Below are 27,851 nucleotides of genomic sequence, written 5' to 3'. Positions count from 1 at the left end.
CATCCCGCACCGTGAGCTCAGGAACACTACAGCCTAGGGAGCCGAACGCCTCGCGAGCCCCTGAGGAGAGGCATCCTTCACAGGAGGGCAGGCGAAAGGCCTACGCCGTGTATCGTCGGGGACGCAGGCGGGACTTCCGCCCCGGGTCCCGGAAGGGACCGCGCCGTCGCTGGTGGGAGTTGTAGTCCGGCCGTGGTTGGGGGGGCCCGCGGCTCATGCGCCGTGCACCGAGGCTTGTTTCACATCTGTAACAACAGGTGAATTGGGCTTTTTATTCTACTCTTTCGTGCCCCTTGAAGCAGCCTGCCACGGTCGGGGGTGGTCGGCGCGAGGAGGGGTCCCGGTCCGGCCGGCGGCCTGGCAGAGAGTGGGAAGGAGGAGCTGGCGAGCCTGAGGAGCAGGCCGGGCATCCTAGGCCTGCCCGTGAAGCCGGCCCGGCCGAGCCGTGGGCAGTCAGGCCTCGGCCTGCGGTTGCCATGGAGCCGGGGCGGGGCGGGGGCCAGACCGGTCTGCCGGGGCGGGCCTCGCTGCCAGGGGCTCCGCGGAGGCCGAGAGAGAGGCCGCTTTATTGGCGCGACGACGCCTTCGCCTCAGGGGATGCTCCGTTTTCCCTAGGCTGGGCCTGGAGGAAGTCTCCGGAGTGCCCCGAGACCTTTGTCTGCCCCTCCTCCCACTGTGCGGTCTGGACCGTTCCTCCAAAGGGAGGCCTGGTGCATTATTTTTACTCCTTTGGTTTGCTCCCTTTTGCACCGACCTTGTCACTGGGGGAAGCTAAGGGGTGAGGTGTTCTTTGTTTGCTGGTGGTGACTTGTCCCATTTTGCAGGGAAAGACCTAATGCATGTTGGGTCCTTTGTTTGCAGTGGTGTCTCAGGGTCCTCAGAACCCTTAAGCCAAGGGTATGGCGTCAACACGCTTTCTAGATCGTCTTTGTGTAATCAACTTTGGTCATTTAACTACGCTTTCCGATGCAGGTTGTTCACCTTACTACCTCAGTTCATGGGTGTTTGACAGGCACTGTAGCAGGTAGACTGCAGTTGTCCAGTTGCAAGGTCTCAAGTTGTTTTGGGTGCAGTCAGAGTGAAATTATACATTACCTGACGATTTTCCCTGCGATTTCTTGGAAGGCAGTGACCCCACTGCCATGTGCCATGCTCAGAGTCTTGACATTTCCAGGAGGGAACACTCTTTCCTGATATAGATAGAAATATTAGATTTATGATAATGCTTTTCACTCGTGAACTTATATATTCTTTGCCAAAGTTTTTATCTATGTAGACCTGACCCCCAAGACAGTGACTTCCAAAGTATTTTAATTTATGAAGCTATAGTCCAAAGTTGTATCAGCTTTTGGACCCCACTTGTCCTCTCAAAAATGATCCTGATACATTCAGAATACAGGTTGATGTGTAAGAAAAGTAGTGTCACATAAACATGTAAAACCAAGGGGTCAGAAATCTTAAATGCAGATTTCCATTCTGTCCTGATGGTGTGGGACCCTGGGTAAGTTGTATAACTATGTTTCAGTTTCCTTCTGTGTAAAGAACCCGGTTCTGTGTAAAGAACCCGGTTCTTTACACAGTAGTTGCAGGGATTATATGAAGTAAAGTCTATGGATGTTTTTTGTAACCTGTGAAAATGTTCTTGAGATTTTCATGATTGTATTTTCCCAGTGTGGAACTGTCATTTTAGATACATTAATATTATAGCCATTATGGTTTAGAAAAGCAAAGGGGAGGTTTGCTCTGGACTTGGAGAAAATGTTCATACATTTTCTTACAGATGCTCTGTGGGACAATTTACATTTGATGGGTCTAGGACAGGTCCGGGGCCCCTTTTGTGATGTCATTGTGTCAAAAACTTGTTAAAGTTCATAAATTGATTTTTGTGATTGGTACAGTTTTGCCTCCTAGTGGGGATTGCCATCCCAGTGACCTTACATTGTATTTTCCAGGAGGCCCAGCCTCGTGATGAGGAATAGCAAGGAAAGAATTCAGCTCCAGTTTGAAAGCCTACAAAATCTGAGCTCCCCACTGCTTTTATAAGGTAAGGTGACTTAGCCCTGCTTATAGAGCATTGTTGTGTGTTTTGCTTAGCCACACTATAAAGCCTGTGCTTAACTCCATTTATAGTCCTCTTAGGAGTATTGTTCATAATTTGTCATTATGGAATCTATGTGCTATTATAGAGCTGTCACAGTCTACTACAAGTTGTGTTTCATCATGTAAGAAATTTTGACATGCTATACTAGAATTTCATGTATATCTGTAAATTATATAAGACAGAGTCAAATATTTTAAAAATTATCACCACATTACAAGGGATGTACATTTATTTTGGATCTCTGTGAGATGGTCTAGAACATCATAAAGTGAGAGGTTTTAATATCTTGAATATCCTATTTTTTGAGATGAATTCAGGAAAGATCATAGTATATGAAACTCAGTTGGTAAAGAGGGAATCCAACGACTTTTTAAAAGCAAAGCTCAGCTGGGCATGGTGATATCTGTAATTCCAGCACTCTGGAGTCTAAGGCAGGAGATCCCATTACACTCTGAGCTATAGAGTGAGACTTGGTCTGAAAAATCTCCAAAAACTGAAATTAAAGCAAAACCCAAGTCTGTTTACATGCACATTTTAAAATTTCTTAGCAAGGAAATACTGTTTTTTGAGCTACAGTTATTCTTTAGTGGTAGATAATTGCTTAGCATGTACAAGGCCTTAAGTATAATTCCTAGTACCAAAAAAAGTTAATTAAAACATCCAGGCTTCCTTTTCAACCCTAAACTATACTCTTGATTTGCATAGAAGGTATTTGTAGGATGTATCAACTTTGAGTAAATGGTATTGTTGATATTGTTTTGAAATTTTCTCTCTTGAGTGCACCATATCTTATTGGCTGAAATTTTCAGCATCCTTGGGGAAGAGGAGATCATAATATTGATTTGAAAGATGAGGCCTTTTACTTCTCTCATCCCCACAAGTTGAGAATGAAAGGGAATAGCAGTTAGGGATAGGTATGTAGTCCCTCTTAGTCTCCTAGCAATGTTGAACATTAACCTAATGTGCAAAACATTATAGGTCTTTTAAAACTAAATCTAGTAAGAGTTACTGGACCTACTCCTAATCCAGGAGTGCTATTAGAAAGATCTCTGCTAGGTGGTGGTGGCACACACCTTTGATTCTAGTGCTTGGGAACTATGTGAGTTCCAGGACAGCCAGGACTGTTACACAGAGAAACCCTGTCTTGAAAAATCCAAAACAAAATGAATAAATAAGTAAAAAGATACTTAAGTATGAATTTGAGTATTTTATACAACAATATTGCTAAATTATAGGTGTTTTTTAGTTAACTGTATTACTAAAAGCCAGGCATGGTGGCAGACACTTGTAATTCCTTCACTTGGGAGGCGGATGCAGGAGGATAAGAATTCAGAAAATTATGTAAATGAATAAAAAAAAATTAAAGGACAGAGGTACTAGTAAGTAGAATGTGCCAAAACACTGGGTGTGAGCTACATACCTGTAACCTCAGTGCTCAAGGAGTGGAGAGGATAGTTTCAGGCTAGCCTGGGCTCTGTAGTAAAACCCTCTGGTGGGGGTGGGGGCACCAATCAAGACTTCTGGCTAGTAGCTGTGGTCTAATGTATTTATAATTTGTTAATAATATTATTAGCAATTATTACTTGGAAATTTATCATTTATTTTATAGGGACTCCACCATAGAAAAACTTTTTGTTTTTTTTTTTGTTGTTGTTTTTTGAGACAGGGTTTCTCTGTGAAGCTCTGTCTGCCTGGAACTCACTCTGTAGCCCAGGCTGACCTTGAACTCACAGAAATCCACCTCCCTCTGCCTCCCAAGTGCATGAATCAAAGGTGTGTATCACCCTGCTCAGCAAAATTTTTTAATTCTGAAACTTTATATGGTCACTCTTTGATACTGTCAGTCAACTCCCATTCCAAAGAGCTCTACTAGGTTTTCTGAAAAAGCCCAGTTTGTCCTTAGGCAGTCCTCAGTCCAGTTTCCTGCTGCCACTTGCAACATAAGGTCCCTATGAAATTTAGTTTCTTCTGGGAAGACCCGGAAAATCTGCAAGTATGGTACCTAGGTATAACTGTGTCTCTTGATACCTCCATCACTTCCTGTTTAGTAGGCTTAGAGAGTTATAGGACAGCAAAAAGAGGGGCTGTCAGTTAGAAACCAGCAAAGAACAGAGTGACAGGGTTTCTCTGGGTAGCTTAGACTCCCTTGGAACTCAGTCTGTAGACCAGTTGGCCTTGAACTCAGAGATATACCTGCCTCTGAGTGCTGGGATTAAAGGCACTCGTCACCATTGCCTTGGCATTCTTTTTTTTTTTTTTTTTTTAAAGATTTTATTTATTTCAGTGCATGCCTTTAATCCCAGCACTTGGGAGGCAGAGGCAGGTGGATCTCTGTGAGTTCGAGACCAGCCTGGTCTACAAGAGCTAGTTTCCAGGACAGCCTCCAAAAGCCACAGAGAAAACCTGTCTCGAAAAAACCAAAAAAAAAAAAAAAAAAAAAGATTTTATTTATTATGTATACAGTCTTCTGCCTGCATGCCAGTAGGGGGCACCATATCTCATTACAGATGGTTGTGAGCCACCATGTGGTAGCTGGGGAATTGAACTCAGGACCTCTGGAAGAACAGTCAGTGCTCTTAACTGCTGAGCCATCTCTCCAGCTCCTGCCTTGGCATTCTTAACCCTGGGAAGCAGCAGTGGGGCTCACTAGTTCACAGCTTCATTTCCCTGTCTTCTGGATAAGGTCTGTGTTCTTACAGTCTTCGCAGATTCTTGAACCCGGAATAGTAATCAACACCCATGGCCTTTTGACCCTCCTTCTCAGGATTCCAGCTTTCTCTCCTGGCCAGCAATGTTCAGCCTGGACTCATTCAGAAAAGGTAAGGATGACACTGTACACAGACTCCATGCCTCTCTTCCCTTTGACTGGCCACTGTGAAGGTTGTGAGCCTGCCCCAGCAGTGTGCAATCCTCTTTCTTTCTTTCTTCCCTTAGCTCAGTTGCTGCCTCTTGCCTTGGGTGTTTGCATGTTTGCTACCTTATTCCCAAAGTGCTCCTTCCTGCCAGTCACTGTCACGGCTTATCAAAATCCTGCCTGGTTTTCTTTTGTCTTCTTCTCTCCCCCGCACTCCCAACCAGGGTTTCTTTGTATAGCTCTGGCTGTCCTGGAACTCAATCTGTAGACCAGGCTGTTCTCAAACTCAACAGAGATCCACCTGCCTCTGCCTCCAGGGTGTTGGAATCAAAGGTGTGGGCCATCACTACCAGGCATTTGTCTGTTTTCTAATATAGTGTGCCTAAATGTGGATGAGGACCCTTTCCAGATAGAAATGGAGAAATTGAGCCGGGCATTGGTATTGCACGCCTTTAATCCCAGCACTCGAGAGGCAGAGGCAGGCGGATCTCTGTGACTTTGAGGCCAGCCTGGTCTCCAGAGCAAGTGCCAGGATAGGCTCCAAAGTTACACAGAGAAACCCTGTCTCGAAAAACCAAAAAAAAAAAAAGTTGAGCTAATCATTTCCAGCCTTATTCTCAAGGTAGAACTGAAATGAATTCAGAATTCAACCTTAATATGGAGGAGCCTATAGGCATTTCAGGATTATGTTTACTGTGAAAACCACATATCTAGTATCTTAAAACTTACGAGAGAAACAATGTGATCGAAATACATTGTATGCCTATATGAAGCTCTCAACGAATTGATACAAATATTGTATTAAAAAAGAAGACATGGGAAAAATAGACATTGGGCAAGTGCAAGTACAGTAGTGTGAGCAGAGGATGACAAAGTCACTGGTGTGTAGGAAGATGCTTTGGGCAACCAAGGCAGGTTGCCAGTATGATGCTAAGAATGTGCCAGGAACACTCTGATTGAATAGAGTTGCTGAGGCAGTGCAGGGGGGAAGTGGAGCTCTGAGCTGCTGGGGCTGCTTAATTTTATTTCATGTGCCTCAAAATGTTGGAGATTCTTATAAAAGTGATTTATGGCCACATGTGGTGGTGCAGGCCTTTATTCTCAGCACTCAGGAGGCAGAGGCAGGTGGATCTCTGTGCAGTTGAGGACAGCCTGGTCTACAGAGCGAGTTCAAGACAGCCAGGGCTACACAGAGAAACGCTGTCTCAACCCTCCCCTCCCCCTGGAAAAAAAAAAAAAAGGCGTGCGTATGAGTGACCAAAAATTCAAAATAATAAATTTTTAAAAACTTAAGCTGGGCGTTGGTGGCACACGCCTTTAATCCCAGCACTCAGGAGGCAGAGGCAGGCGGATCTCTGTGAGTTCGAGGCTCAGCTTGGTCTCCAAAGTGAGTGCCAGGATAGGCTCCAAAGCCACACAGAGAAACCCTGTCTCGAAAAAAAAAAAAATTTTTTTTTCCTTTATCTAATGATAAAGGAAAATTTAACTCCTTAAATCAGGAGTGCCATGACTGGCGCCTGATCCCCTACTCTCAGAGAAGGAGAGGTAAGGTAACTGTCCACCACTCCTTTTAACATTCCTTTGCTAATTACTGGTCCTAAAGATCCCCCAGCCCAGGGGATAACTGACAGACCCTGTGACTCTGTAACCCTGCAAGCCCATGCCCTGTCTTATCTCACTCAAATATATCTCCCTTAAAATGTATAGTTACTAACTCTGTACTTTGTATGACCTTAAGTAACTATAGAAACTCTGTAATTTGTGTCCTTCAACCTTATGGTCTGCCCCTTTAAAAGCTTCTCTTTTTGGCTGGGTGGCATCTCCTTTGCCCACCATGCAGTGAGATCCTAGCTGGCCAGCTTTAAATAAAAAGAAACCTTTCGCTTTTGCATCAGAGTGTCGACTCCTTGGGTTAGTCTCTGGGCTTCTCGAACCTGGCACAACATGTAGATGACTAAAACAAAGCATATATGTAACAATAAGTCTTTCGGCCACCGCCTGAGTTCTGCCTGCCTTGTTAGGGCCCCAAAATAACACACAGCGTCTTATATTAGGTACAATGCTGTTGGCCAATGACTAAGATTTCTTATTTGCTAGCTCTGTCTTAAGTATCACCCATAACTATTAATCTATATATTTTATAAAATTATCTTATTGAGGACGCAGGAGGAATGCATCCTGTCTTCCTGGCGATCACATGGTGACTGTGACTCTTTCCTACATTTCCCAGAATCCTCCTTCTCTCCTTATCTATCTTACTTTCTTATTGGCCAACAATACTTAATGTATCAACCAATAAGACAAATATATACACAAAAGCATTTCCCCCATCACATAAGGATGTATATTAAGACTTATAGAGACTAGATGTGATTGATGACTTACACCAGTGATTCCAGAACTTGCGCCCAAGAGCTCAAAGTCATCTTTGGTTCAGTGAGTTCAAGGGCTGGCTGCCTGGGCTATTAGATATGCTGTGTTAGAAAAACAAAACTAAACAATCTTAAACTTCATAAGGGGTAGTTGAGGAAATAGTTTGAGTCCTTCTGGAGAGTCAAAAGAGTTCTCTACAAGGATATCTCTGGTGTCTATATGAGCCAGTTACTTTTCTGTTGTGTGACATTGCTGCCCTGCTCCTTGGAACCTGTGATTGGCTCTCCAGTATTGATTGAGCTCCACTTGGTTCCTCAGGGTGAATTAGCTCAGTTGTATGCATGTATGCACTGTGAGGGATGAGAACACATCACCCTGATGTGTGTTTTCTTTCCCCAGATCGGACCCAGCACAGGCAGCGTCAATGCAAACTTCCCCCACCCCGACTTCCACCCATGTGTGTCAACCCTGCCCCTGGAGGGACCATCTCTCGAGGTAAGGGAGGAGGAAGGAGGAGCCTTGCCTCCAGCAACAGCTTGGTACAAGAGCAGTGGGTAGGTGGGTGGTAGTGAAACCCTGTACCGGGAACATGTATTTCTGGAAAGTGAGCCTGGAAGGTGGGCTTAGCAGAACTGATAGACCCAAGTGAGAACATACTTACAATAGTTTTTTTGGTTTTGTTTGTTTGTTTTTTTAAGATTTTATTTATTACATATACAGTATTCTGCCTGCATGTATGCCTGCAGGTCAGAAGAGGGAACCAGAGCTCATTACAGATGGTTGGTTGTGAGTCACCATAAGGTTGCTGGGAATTGAACTCGGAACCTTTGGAAAAGCAGGGAGTGCTCTTAACTGATGAGGCATCTCTCAAGCCCTGCAATAGGATTTTGTGCTCCTTGGTTATGTGACTTAGACCCTACAGTCTCCTTGGGCCTGCATGTATGGCCTAAAGGAAATGTTATGATAAGTTGAGTTGTTAAGCACCAGCATGGGGAGTCTTTTAGGCTAGAAGGAATTCTGGCTCTTCTGTTTCAGAGACAGCAAATGCTTGAAGCAGGGTCAGAACAGAGCCCTGACCCAGCCTGGTACCCTCCATCTTAGATGTTTGGATACTATCTTCCCTAGTACATGAAAGCACTTTACTGACATTAAAGTCTGACAGTCCTTTGTCAAGATGGCCTGTCTTTTTGATAAGGAAGAATATCTAAATACCCAGATGAATGATGGCTCACTTCAGGTGAGCATACACCTAGGGATAGGACAAGCAGTCAGAAAATATAAATCCACTTTCCCTCAGACTTGTCTTTTTTCTACATTTGCCAAGACCAGCATTCCTGGTAGCCTTTTTTTTGTCTCGACAGGTGTTCTTCCCTGCTTTCACTGCCTGTTCATATCCCTCTGTCTAGTCGGAAGAACAGTATTTTTTTAGGTCACAGGAGTCTTTGCTTCATCTACAGTGGGTGTAGTCTAGTTTGTATAAAGTACTTTGAAGGTCCAGAGCTTAGGAATGGTGTGGGGAGCAGTTTCTGTGGCCTGTGTTGCTGCCAAGTTCCCAGGTGGTTTCCAGTGCACTGCCCTCCACTCTGCCATGGCCTGACTTCTGACAGCAGTGTAGTGTAAATACATACTTCCAGCCCTGTGATCACCTGACTTAGGTGTTAAAGAAATGCGACCCCTACTATTGCTAAAACAAGAGTTGATTGCCCTTTTTTTTGTTTTTTTTTTCTTTCTTAAAATGCCCTGTAACTCGAAAAGGCTGAACGTTAACATTTCCAACATGGCAGGTGAGTGGCTCTGAGAGTGTTAGATGTGCTGTGGCTAAGCTCCAAGTTGGTTAGCTTGGGTTAACTAGGGGTCAGATAGGCAGTGTGCTTGGGATGATCCATAGGCGCTGCTCACTCCTGCTCTAGCTGTGCCTCCAGACGGTATCCTGACTGACACATAAATACTGTTAGACCTTTCCCATGCTGCTTTCTGTTTCTGTTTCTTTTCTTTTTCTTTTTTTTTTTGTGGTGGTGGGCGTTGACCATAGGGCCTCACAAATATAATGTTAGACTCTACCCTTGAGTTGTATTCCCTCCTTCATCTCCTCCTCCTCCTTTTTACTTTGCAATGAAGACTTTCTGTATTGGACATGCTGTCTTTGAACTTCTAGGCTCAAGCAGTCCTCATGCCTTAGCCTCCAAGTAGCTGGGCTTATAGGTACTGCGCCTGGCATGGCACATTAGTGTCTTCACTGGTACTTCTGCCCTTAAGAAGGAGCTGTGAGCCAGGTGGTGGTGACACACACCTTTAATCCCCAGCACTCAGGAGGCAGAGGCAGGCAGAACTCTGTAAGTTCGAGACCAGCCTGGTCTACAGAGTGAGTTCCAGGACAGGCTCCAAAGCTGCACAGAAAAACCCTGTGTCAAAAAACCAAAAATAAATAAATAAATAAAGAGAATAGTAAATGAGATTTTGTCTCCCCATACCCCTAGAAAAAGAAGGTATGTGGCAAAAAACAGTGTTTCTAGTGTTGATATAAAATAAATAGCACCCATGATGGGCAGTGGTGGCCTATACCTTTAATCCCAGCAGTCGGGAGGCAGAGGCAGATGGATCTCTGAGTTCAACATTAGCTGGGTCTGCAGAGTGAATTCCAGGGTGGCCAGGGCTACACAGAGAAACCCTGTTTTGAAAAACCAAAAGGTAAAATAAAAACAAATAACATCCAGAAGACAGTGGCCATAAGGCTCATCTCCTTTCCAAACCTTTCCCCTTCCTATTGCCAATCTCTTAGCATGGCCTCCTTCCACCGGAAGAGTGAATAAATCAAGGAACTTGCCTGTAAGGGTCTTCTGTGTCTTTTCCTTTCTGCCCAGAGTTGAGGCATGGGGCACTAGAAATACTACAGGATACTCTGCCCAGACCCAGGGCCACAGTTTGCTCTTTGCCGTGCATTTTTCATGCAGTTGTGTTTCCTCCTGATATGGCAGCTTACATTGAGGGATATGTGACATTCGAATGTGTAAGGGTGCTTACCTGGTTCCCATAGCTCTTCTTATCTTCCCATCTTCAGTCAGCTTGATCATGTCTTCTTGTTGAATAAGTTGTCACATGCTGCCTGAGAGCTCCAGTTTGTTTAGGTGTTGATAGCCCCTCCGATGTTTCTGTCAAAGGTGCTGTGTTGTGTGTGCATCAGAGCCTCAGTTACTGTGGGTTTCCTCCTATTGTCCTTCAGTGCTTTCAAGTTCAGTTCCTAGGCCAGACATTTGGATGATACCTGTACTCCTGGCACTTGGGAAGCTGAGTCAGAAAAGGATTGGTACAAGTTTGAGGTAGCCTGGGCTACATAGTTAGTTCCATTTCAGTCTGGGCTATATCAAAACATAAGTAAAGGTTAAGCTCCTAAACATTTACCTTCAGACTCAGATCCTCTGCACCTTGATTCCATTTAGTGGAGATGTCCTGCCTGATCCAGAAGTGGACAGAAATATCTCAGAGCTGGCGAGATGGCTTAGCAGGTAACAAGTATTGCCATGCTACCCTGATGACCTGAGTTCAATCCCTGGAGCCCACGGTGGAAGGAGAGAACCATGAACATGCATACACACTAAAAATTAATAAAAATAAAAAATTAAATAAAAAGAAACATCTGAGTTAGTAAGCTGTTTTATATCTTTTTTTTTTCTTTTCTTTTTTTTTTTTTTTTTTTTTGAGATAGGGTCTTATTTTGTAGCTTTGCTTGGCCTGAACTATGTATGTAGACCAGGATCAGGATGTCCTGGAACTCACAGAGATTTGCTTGCTTCTGTCCCCTGAGTTCTGGGATTAAATTCATGAGCCACCAAGACTGGAGTAAATGAAATCATGTTTTGAACACCAACAACTAAGAGCTTACAGTAACAGCAGTGGATTCGGTTTGTCCCCTAGTTGATGGTTTGCCAATCCCTACTCTGAACCCTTGGGAGAATATCATAGAGATAGAAGGCTTCTAAAAGCTGCCTTGATTTTACATGAGTCACTGGGGTTTCTGGAATGGAATATTTGCTCAGAATGACTCTAGCTCTTAGAGCACAATGTAATTTATTTTTATTATTTTCCCACATTCTCATTATGCTAAAACCTAGTTTTTGTTTTTTTTTAATCTAGCGAGGGTTTTTCTTTTTGTTTGTTTCTTTTTGGTTGAAACAGGGTTTCTCTGTGTAGCCCTTGCTGTCCTAGAACTCACTGTGTAGACCAGGCTGGCCTTGAACTCAGAGATCTGCCTGCCTCTGACTCCTGATTGCTGGGATTAAAGGTGTACACCCCCACCCCACCCCACCTCCAGCATGAGCCTTTGTTTTTAGATTTTATTTATTGTTATTGTGTATAATGGGTATAAAATGTGTGTCTGGGTAGAAACATGCCAGGGTATGTGTGTGGAGTCAGAGGACAACCAGAGTCAGTTCTCTCCTTCTACTGGGTTGTGGGAAATTAAACCTATGGCCTCTTGCAGGCTAGTCAGTCACTGAGTTATATCCCCAGCTCTCTTTAGTTTTAGAAACAAAGTCTTATTCTGTATCCTAGGCTGGCCTTGAACTCTCAGTAATCATCCTGCCTCAGCCTATAAAGTTCTGGGATTATAGACATGAACCACAATGCTTACTTTGATTTTTTTCCTAATGATTTATTTTTATTTTATGTGCATTGGTGTTTTCCTGTATTTATGTATGTATGTCTGTGTGTAGGTGTCAGATCCCTTAGAATTGGAGTTACAGTTGTGTGCTGACATGTAGATGCTGGGAATTAAACCCAGGGCTTCTGAAAGAGCAGCTAGTAGTCTTAACCACTGAGCTATCTCTCCAGCCCCCTTGATTTTTTTTTTTTAATATAAAGTTTCAAGTATCTGTTTAAAATCTGGTTTCTAAAATTGGAGAAAATGAGCAAGGTGTTGTGGTGTATGCCTTTGGGAGGCAGAGGCAGGCAGATATCTGTGAGTTTGAGGCCTACCTGGTCTCCAAAGTGAGTTCCAGGACAACCAGGACTGTTACACAGAGAAACTCCGTCTTGTGAGGGGAAAAAAATAGAGAAAATGGCATAGCAGATGCCTATGTTCTTGCCGCTAAGCTTGGGATACTTGCTAGTTTATGGCAAGTGTATATTTTTTCACTTTGCCTGTTCAGAAGCAAAGCCAAGAAACCATGCATTTCTACTGTGCATTAGGGCTGTGGAGCAGAGTGCAGTACTGAGGGGTCATGATATCAGCTTTCTAAGTGGGGGGTCTTTTCTCCAGACTTGTTTGCTGCAACTGTGAGAGACACCTCAGCCACTGTTGTGCCTACCCTGGCTTGGTGGACTTCTCTACTCTTGAAGACATTGGGCTGTTTGCAGTCTTTGAGGACCATTTTTGAAGATGGTTAGACTTCTAGCCAAATAATAAGCCACAGCCAAACACAAAGCTCTTGGGTAATCATGTTCTGCCCTATATATGGATCTGGGCAGGAGTGTTTAATACAGGTGGTGTCTCCCATGACAACCATGTCAGAGTTTTATTATTTATACTTAAATGGGTGTTCTGCCTACATGTATCTCTGTGTACCATGTGCATTCCTGGTATCAGCAGCAAAATCCAGAAGAGGGTGTCAGGTTCCCCTGGGACTGAAGTTACACAGTTGTGGGTGCTGGGAATCAAACTCTGGTCCTTTGGAAGAGCAGAGCTGTTAACTGTGAGCTATTTCTACAGCCCCTTCTGTCACATTTAATTTTTTTTTAAGACAGCAGCTCCAGTTCTGGCTTCAAATTTTCTATTTTCTGTTGCCAGGGATGACCTTGAACTCCCATTTCCCGATTTACAGACATACATACTATCACTATACAGTGCTGATGGTCAAACCTAGTCACCATTATTTGTTTTGTTTTTGGGTTTTTCGAGACAGAGCTTCTCTGTAGCTTTGGAGCCTGTCCTGAAACTCAACTCTATAGACCAGGCTGGCCTCGAACTCACAGAGATCCACCTGCCTCTGCCTCCCAATGCTGGGATTAAAGGTGTCTGCCACCAACACCCGGCAGCAGTGTGTTTTAATAAACTCTCCAGGGGATTATTCAAGTCATGGCTAGGATTAAAAACAAATTACTTCTTCCCAGCCTACCCAACCTAAACTGCCAGCCCCGACCAAAGCTTTCTCCACAGTGCTGAACCTCAGAGGCGCCCCCCCCCTCATGAGACCCTTGCCCATGAGGCCCCTCTCATGAGACCCCGTGAGGCCTCCTACCCCTGCTCATGAGGCCCCTACCCCAGCCCGTGAGACACCCCCTCCCCGCCCCAGCCCATGAGGCCCCACCCTGCCCATAAGAGCCCCACCCCTGCCATGAGACCCCCATGAGGCCCCACCGCCCCCCCCACCCACCCGCCATGAGGCCCCACCCCAGCCCATGAGACCCCCCACCCGCCCATGAGGCCCCCACCCCCCGCCCATAGCCACTGCCTTCAGATTTAGTTTGATCCCCAGCCCACCAGAGTCCTACCCATAAGGTTGGCTCATCTACATCCAAGTCAGTTGTTAGAAAGCAGCCTGTAAGGAATTTCCCATGTGTAGGACCTAGAGGAAACATGCGTCATTTCCTTGGATGGACGTGGAGCAAATACATAGTAGTATTTTCTAAATCTAAAGTCTCCTTGAGACCCCGATGCCCGTCGGTGGTTTGATTCTGGGCTGTGGTGTGCGGACAGACGGCATCCTAGCTCCCTGCTGCTCTCAGCTCAGCTCAGCACTGAGTCCCCCTGGCCAGCAGAGGGCGCTCGGCGCTCCTGCCGGCCGCTGAGCCCTCCGAGGCACTGTTGCACTCTGGGGCCGCGGGGATCGGCGGGATCGCCATGGCGTCCGCAAGGCGGCTCGTGGCGCTGGCTGCCAGCGTCTCTCCGCGCCTGCGGCCGCCCGATCCCCGCGCTGCCGGGCTACAAGGACTCTCGCGTGGCTTCTCATCAAGCTTCGGCCGCCCCGATGGCACTCAGGAGGCTTCCGAGGTCGAATCAGAGGTGGCCCCTAGCGAGCCTGGGGAGGGCGACGGAAGCACGGTGAACGGTGAGGGCTTTGTAGCGGACATGGGGCTGAAGCGCCCTTGACAAGCGAAGGCAAGCCAGGCGCGCGGGGAGAGGCCGGTCTTGAAAGTGGATTGAACCTCTTACCCCCGCGGGTCCTTGCTCTGCGTTAGAAAGCCTTGTGTGGCGTAGGACCACCTAGAACCCAGCATGCCGGCGCGTGGTTGGGTGGGTAGGGAAATCACGTGAATATCCTACTTCTGTCAGATTGGGTGGTATTTGAGGGTTAGCTCTGTCATCACAGTCGGATTTAGCCCCAAGACACCTGGAATACAGAATCTTTGGTAGAGTTTGGCTCTTTGGCTCCTGACTAGGGCAGAGAGTGGAACTGATAAGAACGTCTATGGCCATTAAGATAGAGCGAGCTAGGGGCTAGAGACATGGTTCGGTGGGGTAAGAGCACTAGTTGCTCTTGCAGAGGGTAAAGGATCAGTTCCCAGCAGCCACCCAGCTCACAACCACCTGTAACTCCAGTCCCAGGGGATCCGATGCCCTCTTCTAACCTCCACAGGCATCAGGCAGACACGTGGCCAACAGGTCTACATGCAGACAAGACATTTATACATACATTAAAAAAATAGAGTGAGCTAGTTGGCCTTTAACCACCTGAAAAACTGGGGCCTGTGGCGTGTGCACATCTGTGGGTCTAGTGGGTTACTTAAAGTAGGGAAGATGGGGCCAACTCTCCTTGAGTCTACTTAGGTGCTGTTTATTAACTGCTTGATTCTTACATGATATATAACATAGCATTTAGGAGACTGCACCAGGTAGGACACCCCTATTGTGCTAGTTGACACAGTTATCTGCCCCAGGTAAATATCCCAAACAAGTTAAGTTTACATCAGAAATTTTGGAGCAGCATTTTCAAAACACAACACTGGTGAGATGGCTCAGCAGGTAAAAGTGATTGCTATACAGCTCTGGTAGTTAGACCCCAGTTCCAACCCCTGATCACAGTGGAGGGAGAGAATAAGCTTGCAAGGGTTGTTCTCTGACCTCCAAATGGTGGACTCTCTCACACAGTGATAATAAAAGAATTGTTTTTGAGACATTGCCTCACTGTGTAGCCCTGACTGTCCCAAAACTCACAGGATCTGCCTGCCTCTGCTTCCCAAGTGCTGGGGTTAAAAGTTTGCAACAACTGCTGGGCAGTGAATGAATGTTTGAAAAGACAAAAGAATTAAATACAAATACTACCTGAACATTGCTGGCATTGTCAGGTACCCACTGAGGAATAATTTGTCCACTGCTGTGATAAAGCAAGTACATGATACTACATGGAACACCCACTAAGTTCTGTTGTGGGGTGTTATAGGTTGAACATAATGCCAGAGACTGTAGGTGGCAAACGAGAAGGACGTACATCCCCTGAAGATTCTCATGCTGCATGTCGATGGGCCCTTTATTTTGTTTTGAGCTGTTGTGAGTTGCCACTGTGTGATCAACTAAGCCCTGTTTGGCAGGAGCTACTGCTAGATGGGACATCTGAGACATTTGTGTTATTTGTATTTTGAGGTTAATGCGGAGACTTAAGTGAAGGGAAGGAGAGAGGCCTTCTGGTGTCTGATGCTTCCATTTCCCCTTGGCGTCAGGGGGCAGGAAAGGGTTGGCTCCTGCCTTTGTCTTGGCTGAGAGACTGGACTTTAGGGAGGATTTCTCCAGTGCTGAGGCACACTTGGGAGTAGAGGCATAATCTTTAAATTCTGGATCTCATCACTGACCTACATGGGGCCTGAAAGAATCAGTGTCAGCTTAGGATCTCCAAGACCAAGATCAGTACCAATACTTGACAACTGGAACAGTTGGTGGTCAGCCTTAGGAGGAGGAAGTGGCCAAATTAGGGAATAGACCTCTGTGGCTAGCTTCAGGAATGAAAGCTAATGGCTCAGCAAGGCAGAGAGAATGGGGGAGAAGGGCAAGGTTGCCAGAGCCATGCTCGCTATGCTGGAGCTAGCCAGAGTCCCTTTAGGACCTGTCCTTCTAATAGTGTGACCTGCTTTGGGAGGGTCTTCATCTCTCATGTGCATGCATGCAAGATAGGTTTTTTTGTTTTGTTTTCTGAGCATCCTTTCAGAAATCAGACTGATGGAGTTTATTGTCCATCTAGCCCATTCCCAAGGACTCCTAACTTCATTGAATGCTTTGCAGTCCTGAGTCAACGTTAGCCCAGAGTGGCTTTGATATATATCTTGTGGAGTTGCAAAATAAAAGGAATTGTAATTATTTTACTCTTATTTTCTTAGCTTCTAGGGACCTATTAAAAGAGTTTCCACAGCCCAAAAACCTTCTCAACAGCGTGATTGGAAGAGCCCTTGGCATCTCACATGCAAAAGACAAGCTAGTCTATGTGCACACAAATGGACCGAAGAAAAAGGTAACTCTGCTGGTGGCTAAGTGAGTCCCTAGTCCCTAGTGTGATTCAAAGGACGCTGGCTGCCTCTCTCTCTCTCTCTCTCTCTCTCTCTTCTCTCTCTCTCTCTCTCTCTCTCTCTCAGGTTTGGATTTTGTTTCTCTTTTTTCTTTGTCAAAGAGGCCAATTTAGGTATCCTGCTTGTTTGCTTTTGTTCGTTTTGTTTTCATTTGGTTTTGGTTTTTCAAGACAGGGTTTCTTTGTGTTACCTTGGCTGTCCTGGAATTGACCTTTAACTCATAGAGATCTGCCTGCCTCTGCCTCCTGCATGCTGGGATTAAAGGTGTGTGCCACCACCTAGCCCTCCCTGTTCATTTGCTTTTCATTGCTTTGAGATAGGGTCTTTCGTAGCCTAGGCTGGTTTCAAACTTGCTGTGTGACAGGAGCTGGTCTTGGATTGTTGGTCCTCCTGCCTCCAGGTTACAGATAGTGAAAGTATTCTACACACACATTGAAAAAAACAGTCTTACAGATGTGCGCTGCTCTGCCCGCCAGAATGGGTTTCTAAATGTGAGCAGTCAGTAAAGAATTCCATAATACAGTTAGATCTGAAGAACCACCAGAAATCCACAGCAGGTGGGGTAAGGAGTGCTCATCTTGTCTAAGAGGCCCCCGTAGTGCTCCCTGCTTTTGGTCCCTTGTCTAACAAGGAATGTAGGGAAGAGGTGATGGTGAGAACACCCCTGCTCCAAGAGTGTCAGAGAGCCTATATCCCACAGAAGCATGCAGGCAAACCATTCTGAATAAAGGTTTTTTGGTTGTTTGTTTGCTTTGAGGCAGGGGTTTCTCTGTGTAGAAACCATCTAGGAACTCACTCTGTAGACCAGGCTGGCCTTGAACTCAAGAGAGCTGATCAGGGTCTGCCTCTCTAGTGCTGGGAATAAAGGACCATGCCACCACAGCTGGCTTGTTTGCTTGTTTTTGATGCAGGTCCTGCAATTTACTTTGTAACCTGATTCTCTTGCCTCTACTACTGTGGAGCTACGGCTACAGGCATGGCTATCGTTCCCACTTCTTTATTCTCTTTTCACTTCCCAGAAAGTCACCCTGCACATAAAGTGGCCCAAGAGTGTGGAGGTAGAAGGCTATGGCAGCAAGAAGATAGATGCTGAGCGGCAGGCGGCAGCAGCAGCCTGCCAGCTCTTCAAGGTGAGCCACCTCTACTGAAGGCCTGCAGGCCCGGAGACTGCTGTCGCTAGCTCTCTCTTGCACTGGTTTTGGTTCCAGGGACATCTTGGTAGATGTTGAGGCAGTGTTGAGTCATGGAACTTTCCTGAGCCCTTCCTGCTTCCTAGTCCTCTTCTTTGCTCTATGTATGTGTGTGTGTGTGTATGTTTGTGAGGACATGTGCCTGTGTGTTGACGAGAGGTTGTCTATCTACATTGTCTTTGTTTGTTCATTACTTGTTGGAGACAAGGTCTTATTTTGTAGCTTTGCTGGCCTAGAGCTACCTATATAGACTAGGCAAGCCTTGAACACAGAGATACACTTGCCTCTGCTGAGACTAAAGGTGTGTCTTCCCACAGCTGGCTTGTCTACATTGGTTTTTGAGATGGGATCTCTCTGTGACCTGGGGCTCACTGATTAGGCTGTGCTGGTTGGTGGGCTAGCATGTCCCATGATGCAACTCTTTGTGCCTCCCCACCTTGGTATTAAAAGAGTTCACCACTACCACCTGGTGTTTTACATGAGTTGGGGATTGAATTTAGGTCTTCGTGTTTGTGTGGCGAGCACTTTACTAGCTCCCCAGCCCTTGCCTTATAAAATTAAAAAAAAAAAAAAAAAGTTTTTCTGAGATGTGGTCTCACTGTGTAGCCTTGACTGGTTGGTAATTCACTATTGTAGACCAGGCTGGCTGCCTGATTGCCTCAGTGTTAGGATTAACCACTGATTTAAAAAAAAAAAAAAAAAGGTATTTATTTTGCATGTGTTGCTTGCCTGCATGTGTAAGTAGGTGGAGTTTTTCATCAGGGCCTCAATCAGGTCTGTTTTACCAACCACTTCCCAAAAATCCACTCAGAGACTTAATATTAATTATAAAGGGTTTCTTTGTATAGCCCTGGCTGTCCTGAAGACTGGCCTTGAACTCAGAGATTCACCTGCCTCTGCCTCCTGAATGCTGGGATTAAAGGCGTGCACTTATCTAGCTTATTTTCATTTCACATTTTTATTAGTTTGAGACGAAGTCTTACAGTTCAGGTCATCTGCAACTTTTTTTTTTTCAAGCTTTACTTATGTACAGTTTTCTGTCTGCGTGTATCCCTGCAGGCCAGAAGAGGGCACCAGATCTCATTATAGATGGCTGTGAGCCACCATGTGGTTGCTGGGAATTGAACTCCAGACCTCTGGAAGAGCAGACAGTGCTCTTAACCACTGAGTCATCTCTCCAGCCCGCCATCTACAACTTTAAGTGATCCTCCTGCCTAGGCCTGGGAGACACCATATCTAGCAAACCTAGGCATTTTTAAGTCTTCTCTTCCTTCCCTCTGTCAGTCTCTTTCTTTCTATTATTGTTTCTTTTTGTTTGTTTTTTTGGTTTTTTTTTTTTTTTTTTTTCCCCCCGAGACAGGGTTTCTCTGTGGCTTTGGAGGCTGTCCTGGAACTAGCTCTTGTAGACCAGGTTGGTCTCCAACTCACAGAGATCTGCCTGCCTCTGCCTCCGAGTGTTGGGATTAAAGGCGTGCGCCACCAACCCCGGGCTCTATTATTGTTTCTTAAGATGGTCTCTGCACAGTTAAGACTGGTCTAGATCACAAGATCCTTCTCTGTGAGCTTTCATTGTTGGGATCTGGCCAGGACTGGTGTGTATAGCAGACACAGAAGAGGCTCACCTAGGTGTGGTGATGGTTTGCTCCTCACAGTTTTCTCTACTGGACAGGGCTGGGGTCTGCTGGGTCCACGGAATGAGCTGTTTGATGCCGCCAAATACCGAGTGCTAGCTGATCGTTTTGGGTCTCCAGCTGACAACTGGTGGCGTCCAGAACCCACCATGCCTCCAACTTCATGGCGGCAGCTGAATCCTGAGAACATTCGGCCAGGGGGTCCTGGAGGCCTATCCCGATCCTTAGGCCGAGAAGAAGAGGAAGATGAGGAGGAAGAGCTTGAAGAGGGGACCATTGATGTGACGGAGTTTCTGTCCATGACCCAGCAAGACTCTCACAACCCACTCAGGGACTCAAGGTACTGCTGTGGCAGAGGGATGCAGGGACCCTGGTCACGTCTTCTCTGAGCCCCCACATACGGGTGGGCTGGGGTTGGATGGGGTAGTACACTGGTAGCTACTGTCTTGGGCTGTGGCTGAGCTCGTGCAGACGACGCCTGGTCCCTCTTTCCAGCTCACACTTGGGCCCCGCCTTGTCAGCAGTCGTTCAGCTCACTTTTTGGGGGCAAGCAGGGCACTGTGGGCTTCTGCAATATGACAGTCACTCCTGACCGTCACCTCCTGCCCCTGCCTTTCTGTCCACCAGCACTGTGTCCCAGCCTTGAGGTCCCAGAGAAAGTGGCCTAGGAAGACAGCAGACTTTTTCACCTAAACTATTTGTCCTCTTAGGGGGGGTTCCTTTGAAATGACAGATGATGACAGTGCTATTAGAGCTCTGACCCAATTTCCACTTCCCAAGAACCTTCTGGCCAAAGTGATTCAGATCGCGACATCGTCCTCCACAGCTAAGGTGAGTTGGCTCTCCCAGAAGTGTGTGCATGAGCCACCTACTTGCTTGTGCCTGTCTTCTGAAGGCTCAGCAGGAAGGAACCCTCAGCTGTAGGGCAGGGCTCAGCTTGCCTGTCTTGGCTCCCACCTAGGCCAGCTAGGACACGGGATCCTTGACGAATGGAAGGCAAAGCAGCAGGGACAGGAAAATAGCCACACAGGGTGTAGGCTGGGACTGCTGACTGGAAGACCCAACTCTATGACCAGGTGGTGGGTTAGGGACCTGAAAGAATAGAAGTGGGGTGCCTGAATTGTGTTTAAATGTCATCATTGATGCACATCAAGGGGTCTCAGAGGACTGAGGTAGAGGTATAAGGCCTTTTTACTGTCAGACTTTCCTGAAGGTGCTAACCGCATGTGGCTGAGGAAGACAGGTAGCAGCATCGTGTGAACCGCGACTTCTACTACAGAAATGAGAAGCAAGCTCAGAGCTAGGGCTACACAGGGTCATTGATGGGTGAATGGCATGAGGCAGGAGGGAAAAGGGGGGAAGCCAAAATAAAGAACTCTGGTTGTGCCTAGTCTGGTGTGATGGTCGTTTTCGTTTGGTGCTGTAGCTGTGAGCTCTGCCTGTGGGTCCCTGAAGGTGCGTAGACCACCCACCTGTCGGGTTCCTGAAGGTGCGTAGACCACCCGTCTGCTCCTTCCCGGCCTTTGTAACTTCCTCATTTGCCTTCCATGTAGAACCTCATGCAGTTCCATACTGTGGGTACCAAGACCAAGCTGGCTACACTCACTCTGCTCTGGCCCTGTCCCATGACCTTTGTTGCCAAAGGGCGCCGCAAAGCTGAGGCTGAGAATAAGGCAGCGGCCTTGGCTTGCAAGAAACTGAAGGTGAGTCCCTTGTCTGTGACAGACTAGTCCACTTTTCTAGGGAGGAAGACACACACCAGGCCTTGGTCTCATCCTTACATGTATCTGTTTCCATGCCTACTGCCCCAGAGTGTCTGCAGGGACTGTACCTGTGAGCTTGACCTTAGTAACGCTTGGCCAAAGCCTAGGTGAAACCAGAGTGAGACCTCACAGGCAGGGGTGTGAAAGCGGTGCTTGGCTTATAAGATCGGCTTGGTGCCCAGAGATGCTGCTAACCTTGGTGGCCAAGTGAATAATCTGAATGAAATTGGAGGAAGTAAAGGTGATGGCAGTGTGGCCTGCAGCTGGCAGGTTGTCACCCCTCATGTTTTTTTCTTTTAAATATTTACTTTTTGTCTGTGCACCACAGTATACACGTGGAGCTCAGAGGAGGGGACACAGGAGTCTGTTCTTTTCTTTTACTGTATTGATTCCGGGAAATCAAACTTATGTCATGTGACTTGGTAGCAAGCACACCCTCTTCTGTTTTTTAAATTTGAGACAGGGTCAGGTGTATCCCAGGCTGGCCTGGTACTTATTACAATGCTGAGGATAACCATGAGTTTCTGGACTTTGTGCATCCATCTCCTATGTGCACGAGCCACCATGCAGTGCTAGGGACCAAACCCAGAGCTTCACGTACATCCCCAGCCTGACTGCCAACCAGGCCTCACTCTAGCCTGGCCTGGTACCTGCTATGCAGCTCAGGTTGGCTTCCAACTCAGCCTTGTCTCAAATGGTAGGATTATTAGTGGGTGTCATTAAGCCTAGCAAATTTCTTGAAGTTCTCCTCCTCCTCTTCCTTCCTCCTTCTCCTTCCTTCTTCCCAAGGTTTAGTGACTGACTATAGAGCATTACTCATTTTTGGTGGCCACCCTCTCACTGAGCTGTGTCTGTGGCAGTTCTAGTTCTCTGATGTACCTTGTGAATCTGGTTTTGGGGAACCATGTCTTAGATGCCTCTGATGGTAAAGGATACACCTGTCAACTTGGAGAATATGAGGAGTCCATGAGTTATCCCAGTACTTGGGAGGCCAGGCAGATAGATTATCATGAGATCAAGGCTGGCCTGGGCTACATATCAAGGCTGTTTCAGACAATCAAAACAAAGAGAAAAGGTTGCATGCAGCTGGTGAAATATGAGGTTGGGTGTGGGCTCTGCAGGGCAGAGGCCTGGGGCTCATTGCAGGATGTGGAGGAGTCTGCAGTTTCACTTCATATGCACAAGCCCCACACTCCTGGCATGGGAGAAGCTGTTTGGGAAGGAGCTGCAGTGTTGGGAAGCTGATGCACGCAACAGCCAAGTGGTAGCACTGGTACCTTTTGTGACCTAAGCACTGGTTCTTTAGTAGATGAAATTGTAGTGGGACAATGCCCTGAGGGAGGGAACCTTTGGGCTGAGTTTGGAGAGAGAGAGCTAGTGAGCTCTCCACATGGTAGACACACAAAGCTAAGAAAATGGCAGGCATATATTTCCCTGAAGGTCATATTTTATCTCATGGGGTGATTTTAAGCATTTGGTGAAGCAAACAAACATTTTACTTTAAAGGGCCTATTTTATCATGTGGAGACATTTACAGGATGTTCCATGTACTTCTTTCTATTATGGGGTCACAGATGGCACTGGCCAGAACACATAGCAGCCGCACCTGCCAGCAGGGTTTGGGTGGGGAAGCTATGGCGAGCCTGCACAGGGAGAGCCTTTGGAGTAGAGTCTTCAGGGGCATGCCTTGCTGGTCTCAGGTGTGTGTTGGGAATTTGTGGAAATAAGATCAGTCTTCTGGGATATTGGAAGGAAGGCTGTGACGGCACCAGAGGAATGCACTTGGGCCATTGTGCCTGGGCAAGTGGTAGGGTTCTGATACCACATTTAGTTCTTTAGAAAAAAAATGGTTTTTAAACTTCCTATTAGAGTTATACTTTGTAGCCCAGACTAGCCTGGAATTTGGCAAGCCTCTTACCTTCACCTCCTGAGTGCTGGGGTTATAAGAGCCATTCCTGTCTTCCTGCAGAGCCTGGGCCTGGTGGACAGGAACAATGAGCCGCTTACCCATGCTATGTACAACCTGGCCTCCTTGCGTGAGTTGGGTGAGACCCAGCGCCGGCCATGTACCATCCAGGTGCCCGAGCCCATCCTTCGCAAGATAGAGGCCTTCCTGAGTCATGTAAGAGTCCTGCCTTCCATTCCACTGTCTCCCCTCTCCAGACTGAAGGCTGCTTCTTTCTGCCTGCCACAGGCCTAGAAAATCTGTTTTTTCCCACTGAGCAGGGAGCCTTGGAGCCCTAAGTTCCCTTAGTCATCATGCCCGTGAGGTATCAGGGCAGTCAGAGCCCAAGTTCTCTGCTCTGTAGGTTGGGCCCTAAACATCTGACCCTGGTGAATCCTTTGGAGGGGCTGACTGCATGGAGTAGGAAGACAGGCACTTATGTCATTTTGCTTGCTTCCTCGTCCCCTAGTACCCTGTGGACAGTTCATGGATTTCTCCAGAACTCCGGCTGCAGAATGATGACATCTTGCCCTTAGGCAAGGACTCAGGGCCCTTGAGTGACCCTATCACAGGCAAGCCATACATGCCCCTGTCAGAAGCGGAGGAGGTACGTCTGAGCCAGAGCCTGCTAGAGCTGTGGCGGAGGCGAGGGCCAATCTGGCAGGAGGCCCCACAGCTACCTGTGGACCCTCATCGGGACACTATCCTCAGTGCCATTGAACAGCACCCAGTTGTGGTCATCTCTGGGGACACGGGCTGTGGGAAGACCACACGTATCCCTCAGCTACTGTTGGAGCGCTATGTGACTGAAGGCCGAGGTGCCCGCTGCAATGTGATCATCACACAACCTCGCCGAATCTCAGCTGTGTCTGTGGCGCAGCGGGTCAGCCATGAACTGGGCCCCTCTTTGCGCCGGAATGTGGGCTTCCAGGTGCGTTTGGAAAGCAAGCCCCCAGCCCGAGGTGGGGCACTGCTCTTCTGCACTGTGGGCATCCTGCTGCGGAAGCTGCAGAGCAACCCCAGCCTGGAGGGTGTGAGCCACGTCATTGTGGACGAGGTCCATGAGCGGGATGTGAACACAGACTTCCTGCTGATTCTGCTCAAAGGCCTTCAGCGGCTCAACCCAGCCCTTCGGCTGGTGCTCATGAGTGCTACAGGTGATAATGAGCGCTTCTCCCGATACTTTGGGGGCTGCCCTGTCATCAAGGTGCCTGGCTTCATGTATCCCGTCAAGGAACACTACCTGGAAGACATCCTGGCCAAGCTAGGCAAACACCAGTACCCACACCGGCATCGGCACCACGAGGTGAGGGATACCCACCCCATAGTCCCTGGGCTTTCCTCTAGATTCCCTCCTCCCTGTCTTCATAATAGAGTATATTATCTTCCCAAGCTTGTCTCCTTGATAAGAACTGGGGATTAATCATGCCTGTGTGTGTGGCAAGTGTGTGAGAGCTGGAGTTCACACACAAGTAGCTCGCCCTCGCTCTGTCCTTTGTTGTGTCCTGTGTATGACTCCACCCAATGACTGTGACTGGCCTTTCTTCCCCACCCCAGTCTGAAGATGAATGTGCACTTGATTTGGACCTTGTGACTGATTTGGTTCTGCACATCGATGCCCGTGGGGAACCAGGTGGGTGCTTCTCCCACTTCTCAGCTACTTCCCTTTCCCTACTAGCTGAACCAACCAGCTCATGGCTGAAGGGCCCCTTTACAGGTGGGATCCTGTGCTTTCTGCCTGGTTGGCAAGAAATCAAAGGAGTGCAGCAACGTCTCCAGGAGGCCCTGGGCATGCATGAGAGCAAGTACCTCATCTTACCAGGTGAGAGTCTGGATATGCCTGGCAATGAGTCCTGCCTCTGTGACAGCGAGTGACCCAACCTGTACTCAGGTGGCTCATGTTTCTGACTCTGACCGTTTTTCCTTGAGGGTGTGTTTTATCAAATGGCTTCTGCTTTATCAGGACCAAGGATGGGTGGGGGATCCAAATTCTTATCCTGCCCTTGAGGTCTGAGATTCTTCTGGCTGGAACAGTGCCTGTAGCCCTTTTGCATCTTGCTACCCACCAGTGCACTCCAATATCCCCATGATGGATCAGAAGGCCATATTCCAGCAGCCTCCACTTGGGGTGCGGAAGATTGTATTGGCCACCAACATTGCCGAAACCTCCATCACAATTAACGACATTGTGCATGTCGTAGACAGCGGCCTGCACAAGGAGGAACGCTATGACCTGAAGACTAAGGTGGTGCCTCTCTCTTGGACCCAACCCACCCTTTGGGGGAGGACTCCTGTTCTGAGGTTCCCCCCCCCCCCCCCCGTCCTTATCTGCTGTAGACATACTTTTGTATGAAGGCCATAATTATGGGAAATGTCCCTGTTGAGGGGGTGATGAGGGAGACTGGAGAAGTGGGTAGGCAAGGCCTGTAGCATGTGTGTGTCCTGCCTTCCTCAGGTGTCCTGCCTGGAGACTGTGTGGGTGTCTAGAGCAAATGTGATCCAGCGCCGGGGCAGGGCAGGCCGCTGCCAGTCAGGGTTTGCCTACCACTTGTTCCCGAGGAGCCGGCTGGAGAAAATGGTTCCTTTCCAAGTGCCAGAGATCCTGCGCACACCTCTCGAGAACCTGGTGCTGCAAGCCAAAATCCACATGCCTGAGAAGACGGTGCGGCAGAGGCAGGGCTGGGGAAGGGCTGCATGCTCCTGGACGGGACAAATGGGACACAGGCTCATGGGGTGTGGTTCTTGTTGCTGTAGGCAGTGGAGTTCCTCTCCAAAGCTGTGGACAGTCCAAATATCAAGGCAGTGGATGAGGCTGTGATACTGCTCCAGGAGATCGGTAAATGGGGGCTAGGAATGGTTGGGGTGTGGAGTAGCTCATGGGTGGGACTGACAGCTGAGCTGTTGCAGGGGTGCTGGACCAGCGGGAATACCTGACCACCTTGGGGCAGCGCCTAGCCCACATCTCTACCGACCCCCGACTGGCCAAGGCCATAGTGTTGGCTGCCATCTTCCGTTGCCTGCACCCACTGCTGGTGGTTGTTTCCTGCCTTACCCGGGACCCCTTCAGCAGCAGTTTGCAGAACCGGGCAGAGGTGGACAAGGTTAGAGCCAGTGTTTCCTATAGCCCTCTTGCTGTTTGTTTCTTCATACCTCACCCACTGTCCTGAGCCGGACTCTAGTCACTATTCTCCTGACCCCCGTACGTTCTCTCCCAGGTGAAGGCATTGCTGAGCCATGACAGTGGCAGTGACCATTTGGCCTTCGTGCGTGCTGTGGCTGGCTGGGAGGAGGTGCTGCGTTGGCAGGACCGAACCTCCCGGGAAAACTACCTGGAAGAAAACCTTCTGTACGCCCCCAGCTTGCGCTTCATCCACGGTCAGCCTGGCCCCCAAGAGGGCCTTCCTGAGCACCTCCCACCCACAGAGCTCCCATCCCTAGCCTTGAGTCAGGGCGTCTCTTCATACTGTACTTTTTTTTGCCTCCCCAGGGCTCATCAAGCAGTTCTCAGAGAATATTTATGAAGCTTTCCTAGTGGGCAAGCCCTCTGACTGCACACTGCCCTCCGCACAGTGCAATGAGTACAGTGAGGAAGAGGAGCTGGTGAAGGGTGTGCTGATGGCCGGCCTCTACCCCAACCTCATCCAGGTGCCTCCTCTAGGATAGGGAGCTGTTCCGGTCACCACCTCTCCACCCCTAGCTCCTTGCTCATATTTCCTGTCCCTTTAGGTGAGGCAAGGTAAGGTGACTCGGCAGGGGAAGTTCAAGCCCAACAGTGTCACTTACAGGACCAAATCTGGCAACATCTTGCTGCACAAGTCAACCATTAACAGGTGGGTGGCAGGCAGGACTAGCGAGGGAGGGTCTCAGAGAATGGCCAGAGGGTTAGCTTCACATTACACAGCACTTTGTTCCCTAGGGAGGCTACCCGGTTACGGAGCCGATGGCTGACATATTTCATGGCCGTCAAGTCCAACGGTAGCGTCTTTGTTCGAGATTCCTCCCAGGTGCACCCACTAGCTGTGTTGCTCCTAACAGACGGGGACGTCCACATACGTGGTGGGTATCTCACCTCCACCACTCCCCAGGGCTTAATCATGGCCTCAGAGGCATGGCCATGGCCAATGTACACTCCCTATCTTTTCCCTTCTCCAGATGATGGGCGCCGAGCCACCATCTCTCTGAGTGACAGTGACCTGCTGCGGCTAGAAGGTGATTCGCGAACTGTTCGGTTGCTAAGGGAGCTGCGGCGAGCCCTAGGCCGAATGGTGGAACGGAGCCTCCGAAGTGAGCTGGCTGCACTTCCACTTAGTGTGCAGCAGGAACATGGGCAGCTGCTTGCACTGTTGGCGGAGCTGCTTCGGGGACCTTGTGGCAGTTTTGATGTACGCAAGACAGCTGATGACTGAGCCCCTCTTCCGCTGGGGCTATGTACAGAGTGCAAATGTTTATTTAAAATAAAGTTATATTTATCCCTTGTGAGTGCTGTTGTCATCCTAAGGGCTCTC

General features: G+C 47.9%; 1 protein-coding gene across 8 annotated transcripts; it reads left to right on the top strand.

Moving 5' to 3' along the window:
* Positions 1-45: 45 nt before the first annotated feature.
* On the top strand, positions 46-27,825 carry Dhx30 (DExH-box helicase 30). Of its 8 annotated transcripts, none has more exons than XM_035443993.1 (23): positions 46-257; positions 1,953-2,044; positions 4,866-4,920; positions 7,728-7,823; positions 9,084-9,112; positions 16,632-16,762; positions 17,837-17,947; positions 19,677-19,978; positions 20,349-20,469; positions 21,192-21,341; positions 23,371-23,523; positions 23,816-24,652; positions 24,904-24,979; positions 25,064-25,168; positions 25,416-25,591; positions 25,802-26,008; positions 26,101-26,182; positions 26,254-26,447; positions 26,562-26,721; positions 26,834-26,991; positions 27,073-27,176; positions 27,263-27,402; positions 27,499-27,825. In XM_035443993.1, exons 4-23 carry the CDS (start codon positions 7,753-7,755, stop codon positions 27,750-27,752), a joined length of 3,561 nt encoding a protein of 1,186 aa, XP_035299884.1. In that variant the 5' UTR covers positions 46-257; positions 1,953-2,044; positions 4,866-4,920; positions 7,728-7,752; the 3' UTR covers positions 27,753-27,825. The 8 variants fall into 8 exon arrangements, with proteins under 8 accessions (XP_035299884.1, XP_035299883.1, XP_035299881.1 ...); XM_035443992.1 differs by having other exon boundaries at positions 47-257; positions 4,801-4,920; XM_035443990.1 differs by lacking the exon at positions 9,084-9,112 and having other exon boundaries at positions 47-257.
* Positions 27,826-27,851: the final 26 nt, after the last annotated feature.

This window comes from Cricetulus griseus, chromosome 4 (genome assembly GCF_003668045.3).
Source record: "Cricetulus griseus strain 17A/GY chromosome 4, alternate assembly CriGri-PICRH-1.0, whole genome shotgun sequence".
Classification (NCBI taxonomy): Eukaryota; Metazoa; Chordata; class Mammalia; order Rodentia; family Cricetidae; genus Cricetulus; species Cricetulus griseus.
Note: the sequence above shows the minus strand (reverse complement) of the source record. Positions and strands in the feature narration are given on the sequence as shown.

Bases quoted from the DNA above. Each gene is read 5' to 3' on its own strand.
- Dhx30 (XM_027414655.2), top strand. From the start codon at position 14,164: ATGGCGTCCGCAAGGCGGCTCGTGGCGCTGGCTGCCAGCGTCTCTCCG. The intron at 24,653-24,903 runs GTGAGGGATACC...TCCCCACCCCAG, and splicing joins ACCGGCATCGGCACCACGAG to TCTGAAGATGAATGTGCACT. The intron at 25,592-25,801 runs GTGGTGCCTCTC...TGCCTTCCTCAG, and splicing joins GCTATGACCTGAAGACTAAG to GTGTCCTGCCTGGAGACTGT.